We start from the raw sequence: 23,761 nt of genomic DNA, 5'->3' as shown, positions 1-23,761 counted from the left end.
GGCTTTGTAGCTTCTCTTGTGTAATCAGCTGCCTATTTGGAAATTGGGCAGGGTTTGCGACTGGATGCTAATGTCACTGACTAGTTTTCAGCCTACCATCCAGAAGTAACATGTTCCCAGCTTTGGAAACGCACCTAAAGCAGGTCGGTACACAACACGGAAAGCCACAGAAATTTCTTCGGGGAACTCCATTTCTTCGGGAACTCCACAGAAATCTGCTACTAGATGAGAAGGGATGTTCTGGTGGCATCTTTTCTCAGCTGGAGATCTTGATCCCCACGATAGAATAATTCGCATGGAATGCAGCTCGCTTGGTTTCGTCTAGTCCTATGCAACAACGCTCATGTACTTTTTGTTGAGTCTATTATGGTTTGAAAACATTATCTTGATTGAAGTGGCCTTTCCTTTCACAGACTATTCCTGATCCTTATGAAGACTTTATGTACCGTCACCTCCAATATTATGGCTACTTTAAAGGTAATACCATGTTCTTATCTAGTATCACCTTTCCTGGACTCAAGAGGAAAATTGCTTCGTTAGCTGGGAGGGTTGCACTTGGGTAGACTAATAAATAATTTGCATTGACAAATAAATACTTTTTCCTCTACCATTAGTGAAAAGTACTTCCTTTCCCCATTGATCTGCGGGTCACCTCTGTCAAGTAGACAGCATCACTTAATACAAAGGTCTGTCTCTGGGCTCTCTATTCCATTGGTCTGTTTGGCTATCCTTTACCAGTATCACTGTCTCTTAATTACTATATGGCATTAAAATAGTCTTTATCTGGAAAGACATGTCTTCCCACCTTGTTCTTCAGAAGTGACATGGCTGTTCTTGAGTCTTTGCCTTACTATATAAATTTTACAATTGGCGGCCGGGCACGGTGGCTCACACCTGTAATCCCAGCACTTTGGGAGGCCGAGACGGGTGGAGCACGAGGTAAGGAGATCGAGACCATCCTGGCTAACACGGTGAAACCCCGTCTCTACTAAAAATACAAAAAAATTAGCCGGGCGTGGTGGTGGGTGCCTGTAGTCCCAGCTACTCGGAAGGCTGAGGCAGGAGAATGGCGTGAACCTGGGAGGCGGAGCTTGCAGTGAGCCGAGATCAAGCCACTGCACTCCAGCCTGGGCGACAGAGTGAGACTCTGTCTCAAAAAAAATAAATAAATAAAAATTAAAAAAAATAAATTTTGCAATTGGCTTATGACATTTTATTTTATTTTTTATTTATTTTGAGATGAAGTCTCACCCTGTCGCCCAGGCTGGAGTGCAGTGGCACGATCTCAGCTCACTGCAACCTCTGCCTCCCAGGTTCAAGAGATTCTCCTGCCTCAGCCTCCTGAGTAGCTGGGATTACAGGCACGAGCCACCACACGCCTGGGTAATTTTTGTTTCTTTTTTTTTTTTTTTTTTTTTTTTTTTTTTTGCGATAGAGTCTCACTCTTTTCACCCAGGCTGAAGTGCAATGGCGCAATCTCGGCTCACTGCGACCTCCACCTCCTGGGTTCAAGAGATTCTCCTGCCTCAGCCTCCCAAGTTGCTGGGATTACAGGCGCCCACCACCACTCCCAGCTAATTTTTTTGTGTATTTGTAGTAGAGACGGGGTTTCAACATGTTGGCCAGGCTGGTCTTGAACTCCTGACCTCAGGTGATCCACCTGCCTAGGCCTCCCAAAGTGGTGGGATTACAGACGTGAGCTTACTGCGCCCGGTGTTTTTTTTATTTTTGAGACGGAGTTATGCTCTTGTTGCCCAGGCTGGAGTGCAGTGGTGCAATCTAGGCTTGCTGCAACTTCCACCTCCCGGGGTCAAGCGATTTTCCTGCCTCAGCCTCCCAAGTACCCAGGTAGCTGGGATTACAGGCGTGCACCACCATGCCTGGCTAATTTTGTATTTTTAGTAGAAACGGTTTCACCATGTTGGCCAGGCTGGTCTCGAACTGACCTCAGGTGATCCACCCACCTCAGCCTCCCAAAATGCCAAGATTACAGGCATGAGCCACCACGCTCGGCCTAATTTTGGTATTTTTAGTAGACACAGGGTTTCCTCATGTTGGCCAGGCTGTTCTCGAACTCCTGACCTAAGGTGATCCACCCACCTTGGCCTCCCAAAGTGCTGGGATTACAGGCGTGAGCCACTGTCCCCAGCCCGCTTATGACATTTTAAAAGATTATAGGAATTGCATTAAATCTGTAGATCAAATTTCACAAGAACTGGCAATTTTTCAACACTGGGTTCTCCAATCTATGACTATAATATTTATCTCCATTTACTTAGGTCTTTAATGTCTCCCAATAAAGATTTATAGTTTTTCATAATACTTCATATTTTTATGCTATTATAAATATTGATCTTCTTAAAATTTAATTTCCTAACTTTGTTACTGGTATATTGAAATAAGATGGAGTAATATTCATTGTATTAGTATTAATTTTATTTCTATCAAAGAATGTTGTTAAACTTTTTTATTAACTACATTAGTCCCGCCTTATCTACAGGGGGGAGGTTCCAAGGCCCCTGGATGGCCTGAAACCACTGATAGTACTAAATCCAAATCACTGTCATTCAGAACAGACTTCTATCTTCCACCCACAAATTTAATGCCTTTTCCACCATAACTAAGTACTTATGTACTGTGGCCATTACTTTTGCAATATGAAGTATGACAGCAAAACTATTATGATATTTATTTATTTTTTTTTTAGACGGTCTGTTTTTTGCCTTGGCCGGAGTGCAATGTTGCAATCACAGCTCATTGCAGCCTTGACTTCCCAGGCTTAAGCGATCCTCCTACCTCCCAACTAGAAGGGAACACAAGCACATGCCAGCACACCCAGCTAATTAAAAAAATTTTTTTTGTAGAGACATGGTCTTACTATGTTGCTCAGGCTGGTCATCATACAATTTTTTACTTTCCATACAAAGTCAAGAACTTCAGGCCGGGCGTGGTGGCTCACGCCTGTAATCCCAGCACTTTGGGAGGCCAAGGTGGGCAGATCATCTGAGGTCAGGAGTTCGAGACCAGCCTGGCCAACATGGCAAAACCCTACCTCTACTAAAAATACAAAAAATTAGCTGGGCATGGTGTTGCATGCCTGTAATCCCAGCTACTCGGAAGGCGGAGGCAGGAGAAACGCTTGAACCCGGGAGGCAGAGGTTGCAGTGAGCCGAGATTGCGCTACTGCACTCCAGATTGTTGAAGTTTCAATACCCTCTTCATGGGGAGAGAGACATTCAGGGAGGGGTTGTGTAGGCAATTGTGAAAGGTAGTAAATGATATTCAGGAGAAACGAATGAGCTCCAAAAACCATGTCCTGGGACAAAGTTCCTCTGAGCTCCGGGAAGGGGTGGCAAGCAAGTGAGGGGAGGAGCTTCACTGAAGAAAGGTTGTCTTATGCAAATAGTTGCCCAGGTAATCTCTGAGTTGCCCTCAGAATTGATGAAAAGTCTATCTGGGTGTCGTGACAATTTTTAGTCTCCTCTTTGGTGGTTCATCTTTAGTGGTTATTTGATGAGATTCCTAGGGAAGGGGTCTTAAAATAACTGCTTTTCTTTTGGAAAGAAGTTTCCTTAGAAGGAAATCCAGAGAGGAGTCCCTTCCTGCTCTTGGGGTAGTGGGGAGACAGGAGAGGTCAGAAAGTCCTTGATTCTGAGGCAGCTTCTAAGCCTTTTCTATTTTTTTTTAATTTATTTTTTCAACTTTTATTATAGATTAGAGGGTACATGTGCAGGTTTGTTACATGGGTAAATTGCATGTTATTGAGGGTTGGAACCCTTTCTATGTTGAATTCAAAGTGTTCAGTATGCCAAAGTGCCAAACCTTTGGGCCATAATTTTTTTTTCTTTTTTTTTTTTTTTTGAGACAGGATCTCGCTGTCACTCAGGCTGGAGGGCAGTGGCCTCCACATCCCAGGCTCAAGCAACCCTCCCAGCCTTTGGCTATCATTTTCTGAGTTCCAACACAGCCCTTGTAGCTTCAGAATCTTTCTGCCTGCCAAGTCCTTTCTCACTCCACTACACCAGGCTGCTTCTCAAGTCTCCTCTTTACATCCATTTCCTCAGCTGTAAGGTGGGGATAATTATGCTTCAGTCACATAAGTTGGAATATGAAAGCTCTTTGAAAAATGCAGTGTATTCATTGCAAAGGGCTGTGGTGGTGGGTGGTGATAAAAGGAGTAGTGGTTTGGTATTGACCTAGATGTTAGAAGTGATGAGTCGGCCTTCCAGCAACTTTAATTAAACTGCCAATTTTTAGCTCAGAGAGGCAGTTTACCAAACTCTGCTACGCATCAGCATGTTCGGAAGAATAACCCTCAATACCTGTTGAATGGCTCTCTTGGGGAAAAAGATGATTTGATACCAGACACCCTGCAAAAGGAGAAGCTTCTATGTGAGTAACAATCAGTATGTGTGACCTCTAGAACCTCATTGCCTAGTAACTCTGAGTATTCAGAAGAACCTGCTCTAACATGGGAGAGGCCAGGGAGCAGCCTTGGCCTCTGTTTCTAACACCATTCAAAACTTCTCTCTAAATCTACTTTGGATTACAGGTTTAAATCAAAATACTGTATTTTCTAGCCAGGCATGGTGATCACGCCTGTAATCTCAGCACTTTGGGGGGCTGAGGTGGGAGGATCACTTGAGGTTAGGAGTTTGAGACCAGTCTGACCAGCATGGCAAAACCCCAGCTCTACTAAAAATATAAAAATTAGCCGGGTGTGGTGACACACACCTGTAATCTCAGGACTTGGGAGGCTGAGGTGGGAGGATCACTTGAACCCAGGAGGCGGAGGTTGCAATGAGCCAAGGTTGGGCCACTGTACTCCAAGCCTGGGTGACAAAGTGAGATTCTGTTTCAAAAAAAAAAAAGAGTAATACACCTGGCATCGTGGCTCACGCCTTTGGATTGCTGAGCAATCCCAGCACTTTGGATTGCTGAGGCAGGCAGATCACTTGAGCTCAGGAGCTCGAGACCAGCCTGGGCAACACGGCAAAACTCTGTCTCTACAGAAACATACAAAAATTAGCTGGGCGTGGTGGCAGGTGCCTGTGGTCCCAGCTACTGGGGAGGCTGAGGCAGGAGGATTGTGTGAACCTGGGAGGCGGAAGTTGCAGTGAGCTGAGATTGCGCCACTGCATTCCAGCCTGGGCAACAGAGTGAGACCCTGTCTCAAAAAAAAAAAAAAAAGTAATACATTGATTTTTACAGTTTGATGGATACTGCTTACTAAGGCTCTTTGCATAGGAGCAGTGGAAAACAGTTCTAGCTAGCTTACACAAAAAAATAATTTTTTGCAGAGACACAGGTTTCTTCTAAAATCCAAGGGGAGGAATCCAGTTGAACTTCTCCCTCAAACCAAACATTGATCCACCCCTCTTTTCTCTACAACCCCCCCTGCTTATCCCCAACCTCCACCGCTACCCTTACACCCCCACCCTCACAGTCCTACCACCTCCCATCCAAGCTGTCATCATTCAGCCTCCTAATTGGTCTCCTGGCTCCTCTTGTTCTGTGCTGCCCCGCCCCCTCCAATCAATTTTCCACATAGCAGAGTTTTTTATATGCAAATCTGATTAGGTCCCTTTTTTACTTAAAACCTTTGAATGACACAAGATCTGAAAACCGTAAAATACAATATTGTTTTGTTTTGTTTTGAGACAGAGTCTCGCTCTTGTCGCCCAGGCTGGAGTACAGTAGCACTATCTCAGCTCACTGCAACCTCTGCCTCCCGGGTTCAAGCTATTCTCCTGCCGCAGCCTCCTGAGTATCTGGGATTACAGGCGCCCGCCACCACTCCTGGATAATTTTTGTACTTTTAGTAGAGACGGTGTCTCGCCATGTTAGCCAGGCTGGTCTCAAACTCCCAACCTCAGGTGATCGGCCCACCTCAGCCTCCCAAAGTGCTGGGATTACAGGTGCGAGCCAACACACCCAGCCAATATTGATAATTTTTTTTTTTTTTTTTTTGAGACAGAGTCTTGCTCTGTCAAAAGGCTGGAGTGCAGTGGCTCCATCTCGGCTCACTACAACCTCCGCCTCCTGGCTTCAAGTGATTCTCCTGCCTCAGCCTCCCGAGTAGCTGGGACTACAGGCACGCGCCACCATGCCCAGCTAATTTTTGTATTTTTAGTAGAGACGGGGTTTCACCATGTTGACCAGGATGGTCTTGATCTCTTGACCTCACGACCCGCCTGCCTTGGCCTCCCAAAGTGCTGGGATTACAGGCATGAGCCACTGTGCCCAGCTGATAATTTTTAAAGGAAAAATTTAAACTTCTCTTTGGAAAAAATACCATTGATAAAGTAAAGGACAAACTAAAAAAAAAAAATTTGCAACAAATATGCCAAAGGGTTCATTTCCTTTACATATAACGGCTCTTTCAAATCAGTAAGTGTTAATAAAAGATGATTGGGCTGGGCACAGTGGCTCATGCCTGTAATCCCAGCACTTTAGGAGGCCAAGGTAGGCGGATCACCTGAGGTCAGGAGTTCAAAGCCAGCCTGGCCAATATGGTGAAACCCCGTCTCTACTAAAAATAGAAAAATTATCCCAACGTGATGGTGCCCACCTGTAATCCCAGCTACTCAGGAGGCTGAGGCAGGAGAGTCGCTTGAACTTGGGAGGCAGAGGTTGCAGTGAGAGGAAATTGCACCACTGCACTCCAGCCTGGGTGACAGAGCGAGACTCCATCTCAAAAAAAAAAAAAAAAAAGATGACTAAATCTGAACATGGTGGCAAATGGCTGTAGTCTCAGCCACTTGGGAGCCTGAGGCAGGAGGATCATTTGAGCCCCAGAATTGCCCAGGATTTTGAGTCCAGCCTGGGCAACATAGAGAGACCCTTTCTCTAAATAAACACAAACAAAAAAGATGACCAAATAGAAAAATGAGTAAAAGACATGAACAAGTAGTTCATGGAAAAACATAGTCAATAAGCATATGAAAAGATTCTCCACTACTAACTGAAAATGCAAATCAAAATAGCAAGTTACCATTTTTTTAAATTATGAGATTTGGGCAAAATTTTAAAGAAACTTATACGTAGTGTAGGTTAGGGTATGGAGGAACACACTTTCCTATACTGCTGTTGCCAATGTGAGTAAGTAGACTTTTAGGAAGGCAATTTGGCAATAGCTGGTGATATTGTTTGCCTGCGTCCCCACCCAAATCTCATCTTAAATTCCCACGTGTTGTGGGAGGGACCCGGTGGGAGGTAATTGAATCATGGGGGCAAGTTTTTTCCATGCTGTCCTTGTGATAGTGAATAAGTCTCACGAGATCAGATAGTTCTATAAGGGGGAGTTTCCCTGCACAAGCTCTCTCTTGGCCTGGTGCCATTTATTTAAGACATGACTTGCTCCTCCTTGCTTTCTGCCATGATTGTGAGGCCTCCCCAGCCACGTGGAAGTGTAAGTCCATTAAACCTCTTTCTTTTGTAAATTGCCCAGTCTCAGGTATGTCTTTTTCAGCAGTGTGAAAATGGACTAACACAGCTGGGAAAATTAAAACAGTAATTTACCCTTGATGTAGTATTTCCCTTTTCAGGTATGTATCTTATATGTTTGCTTACACCAGCCCAAAAGTTTCCTATATTCTGTGTGCTAAAGCTCCTGGCAGGGAGTAGAAAGGCATGATCTCTGCTCACTGCAACCTCCACCTGCCGGGTTAAAGCAATTCTCCTGCCTCAGCCTCCCTAGTAGCTAGGATTACAGGCACGTGCCACCATGCCCGGCTAATTTTTTTTTTTTTTTTTTTTTTTTTTAGTAGAGACAGGGTTTCACCATATTGGCCAGGCTGGTCTCGAACTCCTGACCTCAAGTGATCCGCCTGCCTTGGCCTCCCAAAGTGCTGGGATTACAGGCCCGGCTAATTCTTTTTTTTTTTGAATAGTAGAGACAGGGTTTCACCATGTTGGCCAGGCTGGTCTCGAACTCCTGACCTCAAATGATCCGCCTGCCTTGGCCTCCCAAAGTGCTGGGATTACAGGTGTGAGCCACCACACCCAGCAACCCTGTCTTAAAAAAACAAAAGAGAAAGCCTTTTCATATGAGCACCACAAACGAAACAAAAAACACATTCTTTTGAGGCTGGACTCAAATTCCTGGGCTCAAGTGACCACAACCCAACCCCTACCCTGCAGCCTCTGGACTAGGTGGGACTATAGGCACACGCCACCTCTCCTGCCTTTACCCCATTCTTTATAAGGGCACCTGTCATATTCCACAATTATTTATTTTTATTTGTTTTTATTTTTATTTGTTTTTTTTTGAGACGGAGTCTTGCTCTGTGCCCCAGGCTGGAGTGCAGTGGCGCAATCTAGGCTCACTGCAAGCTCCGCCTCCCGGGTTCACGGCGTTCTCCTGCCTCAGCCTCTCGAGTAGCTGGAACTACAGGCGCCTGCCACCACGCCGGGCTAATCTTTTGTATTTTTAGTAGAGACAGGATTTCACCATGTTAGCCAGGATGGTCTCGATCTCCTGACCTCGTGATCCGCCCACCTCAGCCTCCCAAAGTGCTGGGATTACAGGCATGAACCACCGCGCCCAGCCGGCCAGGCTGGTCTTGAACTCCCAACCTCAGGTAATCTGCCCACCTTGGCCTCCCAAAGTGCTAGGATTACATGTGTGAGCTACCGTGCCCAAACTGCTTTATATTTCTTTAGTTATGAGTGACATTGTGCAGCTTTACTATCTTTTCAAATGTTTATTTCCTTTTATTTCCCCCATTAAAGTATGGGAGAAAGATTTAGATAGAAATGCAGGGGTCCAGAGTGAGCATAGGAAATGAGAAGGGATGGGGATAGCAGACAGAAGAAAAGAAGACAACGATCCCTGACACAAAGGGTGCCTCCTCCTCCTCTTTCTAGGGCCTATCAGTTTATCTTCAGCTGTGCACAGACAGATAGAAGCCATCAACAGAGGTATTTCATGTCCTTCCAGACCAGAAAATTCAAGCTCCTTTTTTGGACTATGTCTTCATCACCTGCTGTTCCCACCAGACCTAAGAATTACCAGACAGGAATGGGATTCATGCCTGATGAGCACTGAAGGACCCTCAGCCTTTAGTTCCCCCTTTCATCTCCATTTTTTTCTTTTTTCCTCATTCCCTTTCTTCTTTTTCTTTTTCTTTTTTTTTTTTTTTTTTTTTGACACAGACTTTCACTCTTGCCTGGGCTGGATGCAGTGGCGCGGCCTCAGCTCACTGCAACCTCCACCTCCCAGATTCAAGGATTCTCCTGCCTCAGCCTTCCGAGTAGCTGGGATTACAGGCATGTGCCACCACACCCAGCTAATTTTTATGTTTTTAGTACAGACAGGATTTCACCACGTTGGCCAGGCTGGTCTCGAACTCCTGAACTCAGATGATCCGCCCGCCTCAGCCTCCCAAAGTTCTGGGATTACAGGCTTGAGCCACCACGCCTGGCCCCTCCTTTCTTTTTTATCTTCCTGAAAGCCTTTCTTTTCTTCCCTTTTTTTCTCATTCTTTCTTTCCCAAGAGCTCTTCCTCTCTTCTGCCCCATCTCATGCCTTCTCTCCCCTTCCTCTTTCCATCTTCGTTTTATGTCTGTCTTTCCTTTGTATGGTTATATTATGGCCCTGAAATTTTATTTATAGATTATTTCACTATAGTTGATAAAAAAGAAGAAAAAAAGAATAAAGTTTTATGTAATTTTTTCTAAAATGCTAATGGATATATTGAAATTTCCTCTCTTGCCACTAGCTAAACAAAAATAATAAAACATATTAAGTAACTTCTTATTCATTGTAACCCACTGTTGAAATGTCTTGGACCATTAAATTTAATTTTTAAAAGGTTTTTAATTTACCCTAAAGCTTTATATTTAAACATTTCATAGACTGTGCAGAATTTTAACGTTTTATAATTTTGAACCTGTTATTCTGGACTAAATCTTCTTGAAGGAGAAACATGTCAGAGAATCACATATCTGTGCTAATATTTTAATATAATGCTTAAAATAGTTTCATTGTTATAGATGAGCAGTAAAGTTCCCAAGGAGGAAAAGGAAGATGTTCACTTACTCTCTTTCCCTTTGGCAGATTCACATATGCTGAGTTTACCACATCTTAGGAGCAGACAGCTTCTTTATGATGAGTTGGATGAAGTAAACCCACGTCTTCGAGAACCCCAAGAGCTCTTTTCCATTTTGTCTACCAAGAGGCCACTGCAGGCTCCAAGATGGCCAATTGAATGTGAGGTCATCAAGGAAAACATTCATCATATTGGTAATATGACTTACTCACAGTGGTCTTGCTATTCTGCCTGACTTTTTTTTTTTTTTTTTTTTTGAGACGAAGTCTCACTCTGTTGCCCAGGCTGGAGTGCAATGGCGCAATCTCAGCTCACTGCAACCTCTGTCTCCCAGGTTCAAGGGATTCTCCTCCCTCAGCCTCCTACTGAGTAGCTGGGATTACAGGCGCACACCACCACGCCCAGCTAATTTTGCATTTCTAAGTAGAGACGGGGTTTCATCATGTGGGCAAGGCTAGTCTCGAACTCCTGACCTCGTGATCTGCCCACCTCGGCCTCCCAAAGTGCTGGGATTACAGGCATAAGCCACCAAGCCCGGCCTTCTGCCTGACTTTATTACAAGATCTGAGAATGTTAAGTCCTACGTGCTTAAGTATAAGGCAGGACAGAGTCAACATTTATTTATTTATTTATTTACTGAGACAGAGTCTCACTCTGTCACTCAGGCTGGAGTGCAGTGGCGCGATCTCGACTCATGGCAACCCCCACCTCCCAGGTTCAAGTGATTCTCCTGCCTAAGCCCCCCAAGTAGCTGGGATTACAGATGCCTGGCCACCACGCCTGGCTAGTTTTTTTTTTGTTTTTGTTTTTTTTTTTTTTGAGACTGACTTTCGCTCTTGTTGCCCAGGCTGGAGTGCAATGGCATGAGCTCGGCTCACTGCAACCTCCGCCTCGCAGGTTCAAATGATTCTCCTGCCTCAGCCCCCTGAGTAGCTGGGATTACAGGCATGTGCCACCACACCCGGCTAATTTTGTATTTTTAGTAGAAACGGGGTTTCTCCATGTTGGTCAGTCTGGTCTCGAACTCCCCAACCTCAGGTGATCCACCCGCCTCGGCCTCCCAAAGTGCTGGGATTACAGATGTGAGCCACCACACCCGGCTAGTTTTTTATTTTTATTAGAGTCAGCGTTCCTCCATGTTGGCCAGGCTGGTCTCAAACTCCTGATGCTAAGTGATCCACCTGCCCTGGCCTCCCAAAGTGCTGGGATTACAGGCATAAGCCAGTGCACTCAGCCTAGAGTCAACATTTATTAACTCACCCTGGAAAAAATTAAACTGTGAGAAACTGATATAAACTCACCAAAATCAAGTTACACTAATGTGTAAACTAGAATGCTTCTGAGTTTTTCAGAATGGGAGGATACCTTCCTAGAAGCCAAAATATATAAATACTGAAATCTGTTTTCTAGATTAACCTGTTTCAGTGGTTTTTTTCTTTTCTTTTTCATTTTTTGGAGAGAGGGCATAGCATCTTATCTAAAAATACAGGGGTGCTACCCTGTCTCAGTATTAATGTGTTTGGTTGTGTGGTATTTTTACCAGTCTTGGTATAATTGAAGACTACATATACCACGACATAGTTTTTACAGTTTTTAATTAAATATAAAATTAATTTAATTTTATATTTTGAGTTTATTGGAGTTTTCTTGTCGGAATGGTGGAGACTTTTTTATGACATTATGGGTCATACCTGTGAGCTCTTGGAGCAAGTACAATCTTCTGCATCCATTTTACGGATTAAGCATTTATGGAATTGGGTTGCATTAGAAAGTGGGGGCTTCTCTAATTACCAGAACAAGTCTAGCAAACATCACGTATGTCTCTGCTTTATACTACTGAATAAACAACTGGATGTTCCTTTTTTTTTTCTGAGACGGAGTCTTGCTCTATCACTCAGGCTAGAGTGCAATGGCTCCATCTCGGCTCACTGCAACCTCCGCCTCCCGGGTTCAAGTGATTCTCCTGCCTCAGCCTCTGGAGTAGCTGGGATTACAGGCACCCACCACCGCACCCAGCTAATTTTTGTATTTTTAGTACAGATGGGGTTTCACCATCTTGGTCAGGCTGGTCTCGAACTCCTGACCTCATGATCCACCCGCCTTGGCCTCCCAAAGTGCTGGGATTACAGCCGTGAGCCACCACACCCAGCTGGATGTTCCTTATTTTCTGTCTCCCTGCTTTATAATATTCGTTCATATGTGTTGCTATATGCTAAGTACAGTGCTTGGTGCTAGAGATAGTAGTGATGAGCAAAGTGGAGAGTTCATGGACCCAGAGTTCATGAACTAGTGGGGAAGTTAAACATTTTAACAGACAATTGCATAGTGCTTGGTCCCTCTGAGCATACCTAACCCAGCTTAGAGATCGGCATAAGTTTTCAAAAGGAGTTGACAACTAAGCTGAGATCTAAAGGATGAGTTCGAAATGATCCAATTAAGAGGGTCAAAGAAAAGTATTTCAGTTGGAAGAAACAGAAAAAGAGCATGGCATGCTTGGGCAACCATAGAACATTGAGCATTAAAAACAAGAGAAGAGTCTGAAAATATAGGGAAAAAATAAAAGTAGAGTTTATTTGACTTTATATTTTATTTTTGAGACAGGGTCTTGTTCTGTCACTCAGGCTGGAGTGCAGTGGTGCAATCATAGCTCACTGCAGCCTTGAACTCCTGGGCACAAGCCATCCTCCCCCCTCAGCCTCCTGAGTAGCTAGGACTATAGGCGTGCACCACCATGCCTGGCTACTTTTTTTTCTTTTCTTTTTTTTTTTTTTGAGAACAGAGCCTCGCTCTGTCGCCCAGGCTGGAGTGCAGTGGCATGATCTTCGCTCACTGCAACCTCCGCCTCCCAGGTTCAAGTGCTTCTCTGCCACAGCCTCCCAAGTAGCTGGGATTACAGGCACGTGCCACCACACTCTGCTCATTTTTTATATTTTTGGTAGAGACGGGGTTTCACCATGTAGGCCAGGCTGGTCTCGAACTCATGACCTCAAGTGATCTGCCTGCCTCGGCCTCCCAAAGTGCTGGGATTACAGGTGTAAGCCACCGTGCCCGGCCACCTGGCTCATTTTTAAATAGTTTTTTTGTAGAGACACATGGTCTCACTATGTTGCCCAGGCTACTCCCAAACTCCTGGCCTCAAATGATCCTCCTGGCCTCCTAAAGTGCTGAGATTACAGGTGTGAGCCACCACCCCCAGCAAGGACACTGGAATTTAACAACCAAGTTAATGCTGTGGTAATTCACTAAACTACAAGATCTTTTTTTTTTTTTTTTTTTTTGAGACGGAGTCTTGCTCTGTCGCCCAGTCTGGAGTGCAATGGCACAATCTCGGCTCACTGCAACCTCCGCCTCCCAGGTTCAAGCAATCTCCCTCCTCAGCCTCCTAAGTAGTTGGGATTACAGGTGTGCACCACCACGCCTGGCTAATTTTTTATTTTTTTTAGTAGAGACGGGGTTTCACCATGTTGGTCAGGCTGGTCTCGAACTCCTGACTTCATGATCCGCCCGCTTCGGCCTCCCAAAGTGCTGGGATTACAGGCGTGAGCCACTCACTGCGCCCAGCCAACTACATGATCTTTTATAAAGCAATTTTTAAAAAAATGTTTCAAAGAAACTTATTAACAAACACCTTATTGTTTAAACTAAATTGTATTAATAAGCACCTTATTGGTTGTTTGTTTGTTTTTTTTTTTTGAGACAGAGTCTCACTCTGTCGCCCAGGCTGGAGTGCGGTGGCACCGCGTCAGCTCACTGCAACCTCTGTCTCCTGGGTTCAAGCAATTCTGCCTCAGCCTCCTGAGTAGCTGGGATTACAGGTGCCCACTGTAACTCGGCTAATTTTTGTATTTTTTCATAGAGACGGGGTTTCACCGTGTTGGCCAGGCTGGTCTCGATCTCCTGACCTCATGATTCACTCTCCTTGGCCTCCCAAAGTGCTGGGATTACAGGCATGCAAGCACCTTATTGCTTAAACTAAATTGTCAAAGCCTCATCACTTCCTATAATCTTCGAGAAAATAAATTCATGTAATATTTGACTGAGGTGTATCTTTATATGCTCTTGGAATTCATCAGTGGCTACTCTTCTAAAAATGATATTGAAAAGTTCAAGTTCCATAAAGGAAATGTTTGTTTGTTTGTTTGTTTGTTTTTAATTTATTTTGAGACAGAGTCTTGCTCTGTTCGCCCAGGCTGGCACGCAGTGGCGTGATCTCGGTTCACTGCAACCTCCGCCTCCCAGGTTAGAGCGATTCTCCTACCTCAGCCTCCCGAGTAGCTGGGACTACAGGCACATGCCACCATACCCGGCTAATTTTTGTATTTTTAGTAGAGGCAGAGTTTCACTATGTTGGCCAGGCTGGTCTCGAACTCCCGACCTCAGGTAATCTACCCACCTTGTCCTCCCAAAGTGCTGGGATTACAGGCATAAGCCGCTGCACCCAGCCAAAGAAATCTTTTTAAATTCAGTATTAATGAAAAAGCCTTCGCTAGGCACAGTGGCTCACACCTGTAATCCCAGCACTTTGGGAGGCAGAGGAGGGCGGATCACCTGAGGTCGAGAGTTTGAGACCAGCCTGACCAACATGGAGAAACCCTGTCTCTACTAAGGCTAGAGCCTGAGCAATAGAGCAAGACTCCATCTCAAAAAAAAAGAAAGAAAAGAAAAAGGCTTGCTTCCTCTGAAACAATTGATAGACCTAGTCCTCTATGGTAATAAAAAAAATTATGTTAATGACCGTATTTTGCTCACTTTAAGGAAAGTCAGGGCCAAATTTTGAAGAGCTGTTGCAGCAGCTATATTGACCTTTCTGACTTATTCTTAGGTCTTCTATGGATAGTTTATATTTCATTTTATATGCTCTTTGTTAAAAGTGTCCTCGTAAGTCTTTATAGAAAGAAACAAGACATAATTATTTTATAAACAAGCAGGAAATTTAGGGTGGGAATTTGGTTTGATTCAACCAAACTAGCCATTTGAAAAATTATTATTATTATTTTATATTAGTTCTGATAGTGCCGTTTACATTATTTCTTATTTTGTACTTTTTAAAATGTCTTCTTTCAGAGTGGGCTCCACCTCAACCAGAATATTTCTATCAGCCTAAAGGAAATGAAAAGGTACCAGAGATTGTAGGAGAGAAAAAAGGAACAGTTGTCTATCAGTTAGATTCAGGTATTGTCATTACACTGAACAATGAATGGTTAATCATGACAAAGTTATAATAAACATATGTTCCATAATAAAAGTGATTTTAAAAATCCATAGTTTAGTGGTAAACTCTTTTCCAGGCCAACATGAGTGGGAGCCTGGAGGAGGAGTCATAACCAGTCTGCTGCAAAATTTCGATAATTTTCTAAAATAAAAGTACATTATTTTTAATAGTTCTAAGTCCATTTTACAGCTTCTCTCTTGTTATTCTCCTTCCTGAAAATCAGATGTTGGATCATCTTTGGGGAGATTTCTTTTCTCCACCTGTTATACGTACTTTAGTGAGTACTTTGTTCTATGTGCATATGACTGTCATTTAGTAATGCAGTTTCCTGTGTTGAGTTTTAAGCTTCTAGGGATTGAATATATATCTTTTATAGAAATATGCAGAACACCATACCTAACAACAACAAAATACTCATTCTTTTTTTTTTTTTTTTTTTTGCCATTCCTACTGAAGTCATACACATTCTTTTTAAGGGTACCTGTTAGATTCCCCAGGATAAACCATATGTTAGGCCGTAATGGAAGTTTTTATACATGTAAAAGGATTAAAATAATACAAAGTACATTCTCTGACCATAATAAAATTAAGTTAGAAATCAACAACAGAATGAAATATGAGATATCCATAAATATGTGGAAATTGAATAACGTCTTTCTAAATAAACTGTGGGTTAAAGAAATCACAAGTAGACTTCAAAAATATTTTGAATGTAGTGAAAATAAAACCACAACATATCAAAAGTTATAGGATGCAAAACAAAATGAACCAGTGCCAGGGATATTTATGGGTATTTATGGCTTTAAGTGCCTGAATTTCAAAACAAAAAAGGCTTCTTATCAATTACCTAAGCTTCTACCTTAGTAAACTGGAAAAATAAGAGCCAACTAAACCCAAAGCAAGCAGCAGGAAAGTAGTAATAAAAATAAGAATGTGGCTGGGTGCTGTGGCTCACGCCTATAATCCCAGCACTTTGGGAGGCCGAGGCAGGCAGACTACCTGAGGTTGGGAGTTCCAGACCAGCCTGACCAACATGGAGAAACCCCATCTCTACTGAAAATACAAAATTAGCCATGTGGTAGTGCCTGCCTGCAATCCCAGCTACTTGGGAGGCTAAGGCAGGAGAGTCTCTTGAACCTGGGAAGCAGAGGTTGTGGTGAGCCAAGATCGTGCCATGCACTCCAGCCTGGGCAACAAGAGTGAAACTCCGTCTCAAAAAAAAAAAAAAAAAAAAATTATGTAGACTGGGCTTGGTGGCTCATACCTGTAATGCCAGCACTTTGGGAGGCCAAGATGGGCAGATCACCTGAGGTCGGCAGTTCGAGACCAGCCTGCCCAACATGGTGAAACTCTGTCTCTACTAAAACACAGTAAATTAGCCAGTCATGGTGGCAGGCGCCTGTAAAACCAGCTACTCAGGAGGCTGAGGCAGGAGAATCGTTTAAACCTTGGGAGGTGGAGGTTGCTGTGAGCCAAGATGGCGCCACTGCACTCCAGCCTCGGCAACAAGGGTGAAACTACGTCTCATTAAAAAAAAATAAAAAATAAAATAAAAAAAGGCCGGGCGCGATGACTCACGTCTGTAATCCCGGCACTTTGGGAGTCTGAGGCGGGCGGACGACGAGGTCAGGAAATTGAGACCATCCTGGCTAACACGGAAAAACTCCGTGTCTACTAAAAATACAAAAAAAATAGCTGGGCGTGGTGGCACACGCCTGTAGTCCCAGCTACTCGGGAGGCTGAGGCAGGAGAATGGCGTGAACCCGGGAGGCGCAGCTTGCAGTGAGCCAAGATTGCGCCACTTCACTCTAGCCTGGGCGACAGAGCAAGACTCCGTCTCAAAAAAAAAAAAAAAAAAAAAAAAGTAGGCTTGGCGAGGTGGCTCACGCCTGTAATCCCAGCACTTTGGGAGGCCAAGGTGGGCGGATCATAAGGTCAGGAGATCGAGACCATCGTGGCTAACATGGTGAAACCCCATCTCTACTAAAAATACAAAAAATTAGCCGGGCATGATGGCACGCGCCTGTAGTTACAGCTATTCAGGAGGCTGAGGCAGGAGAATCCCTTGAACCTTGGGAGGTGGAGGTTGCAGTGAGCCAAGATTGTGCCACTGCACTCCAGCCTGGGTGACAGACCGAGACTCCATCTCAAAAAATCATCATCATCATCATTAAGAGGCTGGATGTGGCGCCTCATACCTGTAATCCTAGCACTTTGGGAGGCTGAGGTGGGTGGATCACTTGAGATCAGGAGTTTGAGACCAGCTTGACCAACATGGTGAAACCCTGTTTCTACTAAAAATACAAAAATTAGTTGGGTGTGGTGGCATGCCCCTGTAATCCCAGCTACTTGGGGGGCTGAGGCAGGGGAATTGCATGAACCCAGGAGGCAGAGGTTGCAGTGAGCCAAGATTGTGCCACTATACTCAGCCTGGGTGACAGAGCGAGACTCTATCTCAAAAATCAATCAATAAATAAAAAATAAAAAAGGAAAGCATTGAATAGAAGACAGAAAACTGATGGAGAAAAACAACCCAAAAGTTGGTTGTTTGGAACATCAACAAAATTGAAACACATTTGCTAACCCAAGAAAGGAAAAGAGGCACACATTATCAAAATCAGAAATGAAAAAGGTAACATAAGGACCAAACCTGTACAAATCAAAAAAATTACAAGATAACACTATTAACAACTTTATGACAACAAATTAGACAATTTAGATCAACAGGACGAATTGCTAGAAAGTTACAAAAACTGACTCAAGGAAGAAATAAAAGGTTTAAATACATTATAACAAAGAAATAATAATTAGAAATCTTTCCACAAAGAAAACCCAGGCCCACCTGGGGCCTGGTAGTTCAGGCCTCTAATCCCAGCACTTTAGGAGGCCAAGGCAGGTGGATCAGCTGAGGTCTTGAGTTTGAGACCAGCCTGGCCTACGTGAAACCCTGTCTCTCTACTAAAAACACAAAGAAAGTAACCTGGTATGGTGGTGCGCACCTGTAGTCCCAGCTACTTGGGAGGCTGAGGCAGGAGAATTGCTTGAACCAGGGAGGTGGAGGTTGCAGTGAGGCAAGATCACACCACTGCACTCCAGCCTGGGCAACACAGCAAGACTCTGTCTCAAAAAACAACAAACAAACAAACAAACAAACAAAACCCAGGCTCAAATGACCTACTTCACAAGGTTTGTTTGAAATCTCTTTTTTTTTTTTTTTTTTGAGACAGAGTCTCACTTACTCTGTCACCCAGGCTGGAGTGCATGGCACTGCAACCTCCACTTTCTAGGTTCAAGCGATTTGTTCCTCCGCCTCCAGGGTAGCTGGGATTACAGGTGTGCACCACCATGCCCAGCTAATTTTTTTTTTTTTTTTTGTATTTTTAGTACAGACGGAGTTTCACCATATTGGCCAGGCTGGTCTCAAACTTCTGGCCTCAAGTGATCCACCTGCCTCTGCCTCCCACAGTGCTGAGATTACAGGCGTGACCCACCACACCTGGCTGGTTTGTTTGAATTCTGTTAAGCATTTAAAGATGAAATAATACCAATATTTCACCAACTCTGAAAACAGAAGAGGAAAAAATGTTTCCCAACTATTTTTTTAAATTTTTAGACAGGATCTTCCTCTGTCGCCCAGGCTGGAGTGCAGTGGGATGAACATGGCTCATTGTATCCTCCACCTTATAGGCTCAAGTGAATTGTCCAACCTTAGCCTCCTGAGTAGCTGGGGCTACAGGCATGTACCACCCTGCCCAGCTAATTTTTTGTATTATTAGTGGAGACAGGGTTTCACCATTGCCCAGGCTGGTCTCAAACTCCTGTGCTCAAGCAATCTACCCAATTCAACCTCCCAAAGTGCTAGGATTATAGGTCCCATTCCCCTCAACTGTTTTTTTTTTTTTTTTTTTTTTGAGACAGAGTTTCACTTTCGTCGCCCAGGCTGGAGTGCAGTGGTGTGATTTCAGCTCACTGCAATCTCTGCCTCCCAGGTTCAAGCGATTCTCCTGCCTCAGCCTCCCAAGTAGCTAGAATTATAGTTGCCTACCATCACACCTGGCTAATTTTTGCATTTTTAGTAGAGACAGGGTTTCACTATTTCAGCCAGGCTGGTCTCTAACTCCTGACCTCAGGTGATCCACCCACCTCAGCCTCCCAAAGTGCTGGGATTACAGGCGTGAGCCACCATGCCCAGCCTTTGTTGTGGCGTTTTTGTTTTTGTTTTGTTTGTTTGTTTGTTTTTTGAGATGGAGTCTCCGTCTGTTGCCCAGTCTGGAGTGCAGTGGCGCAATCTCGGCTCACTGCAACCTCTGCCTCCCGGGTTCAAGCAATTCTCCTGCCTCAGCCTCCTGAGTAGGTGGAATTACAGGCACCCGCCATCACACCTGGCTAATTTTTTATCTTTTTGGTAGACACTGGGTTTCACCATGTTGGCCAGGCTGGTCTTGAACTCCTGACCTCAAGTGATCCACCCGCCATCACACCTGGCTAATTTTTTATCTTTTTGGTAGACACTGGGTTTCACCATGTTGGCCAGGCTGGTCTTGAACTCCTGACCTCAAGTGATCCACCCGCCTCAGCCTCCCAAAGTGCTGGGATTACAGGCATGAGCCACCACGCCTGGCCTGTTGTGCCATTTTTGTTTGCCCACTTACTATTCCCCATTCCCCTGCCTAGCAGAGGTCATGAGGATAGCAGCCCGCCATCCTGATGTGGAATGCTGGTGTTGGAAGTGGAAGAGGGGAGGAGGACAATGTAGACCTTATTCTCAAACTGGTCGTGACTCTTTTTTACCTTTCTCACAATTCCTTGAGGAGCCAGAGGAAAGACTGACTTTTGTTACTGCCTCCCTCAGGCTAAAGCAGTTTTTCCAGGTGCCATCTGCATCTATCAAATTTTAAAGTGTATTTAAAGACATACACTGCTCATAGCTACCTGGGGCAAGGGATAGCAAATAGGCAAGGAGCAGATAGGCCCAAAAGCCTGGGAAAGAAACTGAGGAGAAAGATTCTTGGGGAAATGAGCACTTGGAAGGGCCTCCACATATACTGGAGAACGCAGTATACATGGCTAGGGCTGGAACCACATTCAGAAAAAACCTGAGAGGATCCTAGGCTTGCATCTCTGGTTGGTGGTTGGGCTCTGTGCAACTAAAGAGGAAGGCTAACATCGAGTTTTTGGCAGCCTGACTTAGTGTTGAGGAGTGCCTCACCTCAAAGCCAGTCTGCCCAGACTAGGAAAGTTTTGTGCTTTTTTTTTTTTTGGCTTGGGAGTGAGTGAATGAATGAATGAATGAATGATAGGATCTCACTTTGTCACCCAAGCTGGAGTGCAGTGGAAAAATCACAAATCACTGCAGCCTCGACCTCTCAGCTGAAGCAATCCTGCCACCTCAGCATCCCGAGTAGCTGGGACTACAGGTGCACACCACCACCCAGCTAACTTTTGTATTTTTTGTACAGAGTATATCACACGACATTTTGCCATGTTGCCCAGGCTGGTCTCAAACTTCTGAGCCCAAGCAATCCTCTCACTTCAGCCTCCCAAAGTGCTGGGATTACAGGCATGAGCCACTACACCTAGCCAAGCCCTGGTTATTGAAGAAATCTCTGTCCGGTCACTGGCTGACCACTGATATAATGGAATGGAGAAGACACCTGGTGACCTACACATGACAAGAATAACATATTCAGTGGGGAAAGACTGAAAACTTTCCCTCTAGAATCTGGAAACTTCAAAGGGCTTTTATGCAGAATGAAAAGATGATCCTCAAATTTATATGGAATTGTAAAGGGCCCTGAATAGCCAATACAAAAAAAGAAGTACAAAATTCGAAGATTCACATTTCTTGATTTCAAAACACTACGAACATACAGTAATCAAAACAGTATAATCCTAACACAGGGTAGGCATATAGGTCACTAAAACAGAACTGAGAGTCCAAAAATAAACTCATATTTTTGGTCAATTCATTTTTGACAAGGGTGCCAAGACTGTTCAGTGGAGAAAGAATGGCCTCTATAACAAATGGTGTTGGGATAACTATAGCCACACTCAAAAGAATGAAGTTGAATCCCTACTTCATACCATATTTAAAAATCAACCCAAAATGGATCAGTGGCCTAAAGATAAGTACTGAAACTATAAAAATCTTAAAACAAATGAGCTGGGCAGGGTGGTGCACGCCTGTAGTCCAGGCTACTCAGGAGGCTGAGGCAGGAGGTTCACTTGAACTCAGATGTTTGAGGCTGCCATGAGATATGATTGTGCAACTGCTCCAGCCTGGGTGACAGAGCAAGACCCTGTCAAAAAAAGGAAGGAAGGAAGGGAGGGAGGGAGGCAGGGAGGGAAGAAAGAAAGAAACAGGTGTCTGCAGGATGCAATGGCTCATGTCTGTAAACTCAGCACTTTGGGAGGCTGAAGAAGGAGGATCGCTTGAGCCCTGGAGTTCAAGAATAGCCTGGGTGACATAGTGGGACCTCATCTCTACAAAAAAATTAAACAATTAGTTGGGTGTGGTGGTGCACTCCTGTGGTCCCAGCTACTCAGGAAGTTGAGGTGGGAGGATCACTTGAGCACAAAAGGTAGAGGCTGCAGTGAACTGTGATTCACGCCGCTGCATTCCAGCCTGGGTGATAGAGTGAGACCCTGTCTCAAACAAAGAAAACATAGGGATAAATCAAAACATAGGGATAAATCTTCATGACCTTGGATGTGGCAGTGGATTCTAGATATGACACCAAAAGCATAATTCATTAAAAAAAAAAAAATTGATGTTGGATGGCCAGGCGCGGTGGCTCACACCTGTAATCCCAGCACTTTGGGAGTCCGAGACGGGCAGATCACAAGGTCAGGAGATTGAGACCATCCTGGCTAACACAGTGAAACTCTGTCTCTACTAAATATACAAAAAAATTAGCCAGGCGTGGTGGTGGGCGCCTGTAGTCCCAGCTACTCGGGAGGCTGAGGCAGGAGAATGGCATGAACCTGGGAGGCGGAGCTTGCAGTGAGCCAAGATCATGTCACTGCACTCCAGCCTGGGTGACAGAGTGAGACTCTGTCTCAAAAAAAAAAAAAAAAAAAAATTAAAAGTCTCTGCAAAGATAGTTGAAAATTAGAAATTTCATTGTTGGTCTAGAATAGTGTTGACCACTTAGAGGGGCCACTTAAGTATTTGCTGAATGAGTGGATTCTGAGTAAAACCTAGCCTAAATATATCTTTTCTCTGCAGTGCCTACAGAAGGTTCCTATTTTACCAGTTCCAGAGTGGGAGGCAAACGAGGAATTATCAAGGAACTTGCTGTCACGTTGCAAGGACCAGAAGATAATACTCTACTGTTTGAATCAAGGTTTGAGAGTGGGAATCTGCAAAAAGCTGTCAGAGTGTGAGTAACAATTTCTCAAAGGGATGATAATTGGAGTGACTAGAAGGTGTCTTCAGTAATGATATTAGGAATCAGAAGTACTTGCAAAAAAGAAAGAGGTGATGGGGAATAGTTATGGGTATGAAGAAAAATGGAGTAATTATTACTCATTTTTTTCCCCAAAATAAAATGTTTTCTAAATTGTTTACTTTGCTTATAGAAGAAATTAGAGCTCACCTAAAATTTGTATTAGTAAAAATATGTAACATAAAAAGTCCTATAGTCATACTTCCTAGATGCAGCAAATATTAAGTTTGGTGTATATGCCTTAATATTTTTCTGTGTGTGTATATGTAATATGCACAAATTATATATATATATATATTTTTTTTTTTTTTTTTTTTTTTTTTCTTGAGTTGGAGTCTCTCTCTGTCGCCCAGGCTGGAGTGCAGTGACATGATCTTGGCTCACTGCAAGCTCCGCCTCCCAGGTTCATGCCATTCTCCTGCCTCAGCCTCCTGAGTAGCTAGGACTACAGGCGCCTGCCACCGTGCCTGGCTAATTTTTTTGTATTTTTAGTAGAGACGGGATTTCACCATGTTAGCCAGGATGGTCTCGATCTCCTGACTTCGCGATCTGCCCGTCTCGGCCTCCCAAAGTGCAGGGATTACAGGCATGAGCCACCGTGCCCGGCCATTTATATATTTTTAAAATAAAAATTGATTAATGGTGTATGTACATATTGTTTTGCAAATTGGCAAATTTTTTTTCCACTTCATAAATTTCAGGTGTTTTTCTCTGGGAGTACCATAGATATACTTCCTTATTGTTTTTGTTTGTTTGTTTGTTTTTTCCTCAAGATGGAGTCTTGCTCTGTTGCTCAGGCTGGAGAGCAATGGCACGATCTCGGCTCACTGCAACCTACACCTCGTGGGTTCAAGTGATTCTCTTGCTTCAGCCTCCTGAGTAGCTGGGATTACAGGCACCCACCACCACACCTGGCTAATTTTTTTTTTTTTTTTTGTATATTTAGTAGAGATGGGGTTTCACCATGTTGGCCAGGCTGGTCTTGAACTCCTGACCTCAGGTAATCAGCCCGCCTCAGCCTCCCAAAGTGCTGGGATTACAGAGAATAA

The 23,761-nt window shown here is 44.1% G+C and overlaps 1 protein-coding gene across 6 annotated transcripts in view; it reads left to right on the top strand.

Moving 5' to 3' along the window:
• AGBL2 (AGBL carboxypeptidase 2) overlaps positions 1-23,761 on the top strand; it is a 55,968-nt gene that overhangs the window by 749 nt on the left and 31,458 nt on the right. For 4 of the 6 annotated variants that reach the window (XM_055093693.2, XM_055093695.2, XM_055093696.2 and 1 more), the window contains exons 2-7: positions 11-143; positions 414-477; positions 4,258-4,392; positions 10,061-10,246; positions 15,117-15,224; positions 22,493-22,646. In XM_055093693.2, coding sequence (XP_054949668.1) covers positions 111-143; positions 414-477; positions 4,258-4,392; positions 10,061-10,246; positions 15,117-15,224; positions 22,493-22,646 — 680 coding nt within the window. In that variant the 5' untranslated portion in view covers positions 11-110. Of the gene's footprint in view, positions 1-10; positions 144-413; positions 478-4,257; positions 4,393-8,868; positions 8,923-10,060; positions 10,247-15,116; positions 15,225-22,492; positions 22,647-23,761 lie in introns of all 6 variants that reach the window. The other 2 variants (XM_055093694.2, XM_034932619.3) reach the window with 1 other exon arrangement.

This window comes from Pan paniscus, chromosome 9 (genome assembly GCF_029289425.2).
Source record: "Pan paniscus chromosome 9, NHGRI_mPanPan1-v2.0_pri, whole genome shotgun sequence".
NCBI classification, from domain to species: domain Eukaryota; kingdom Metazoa; phylum Chordata; class Mammalia; order Primates; family Hominidae; genus Pan; species Pan paniscus.
This window is presented reverse-complemented; position numbering and strand designations above follow the sequence as displayed.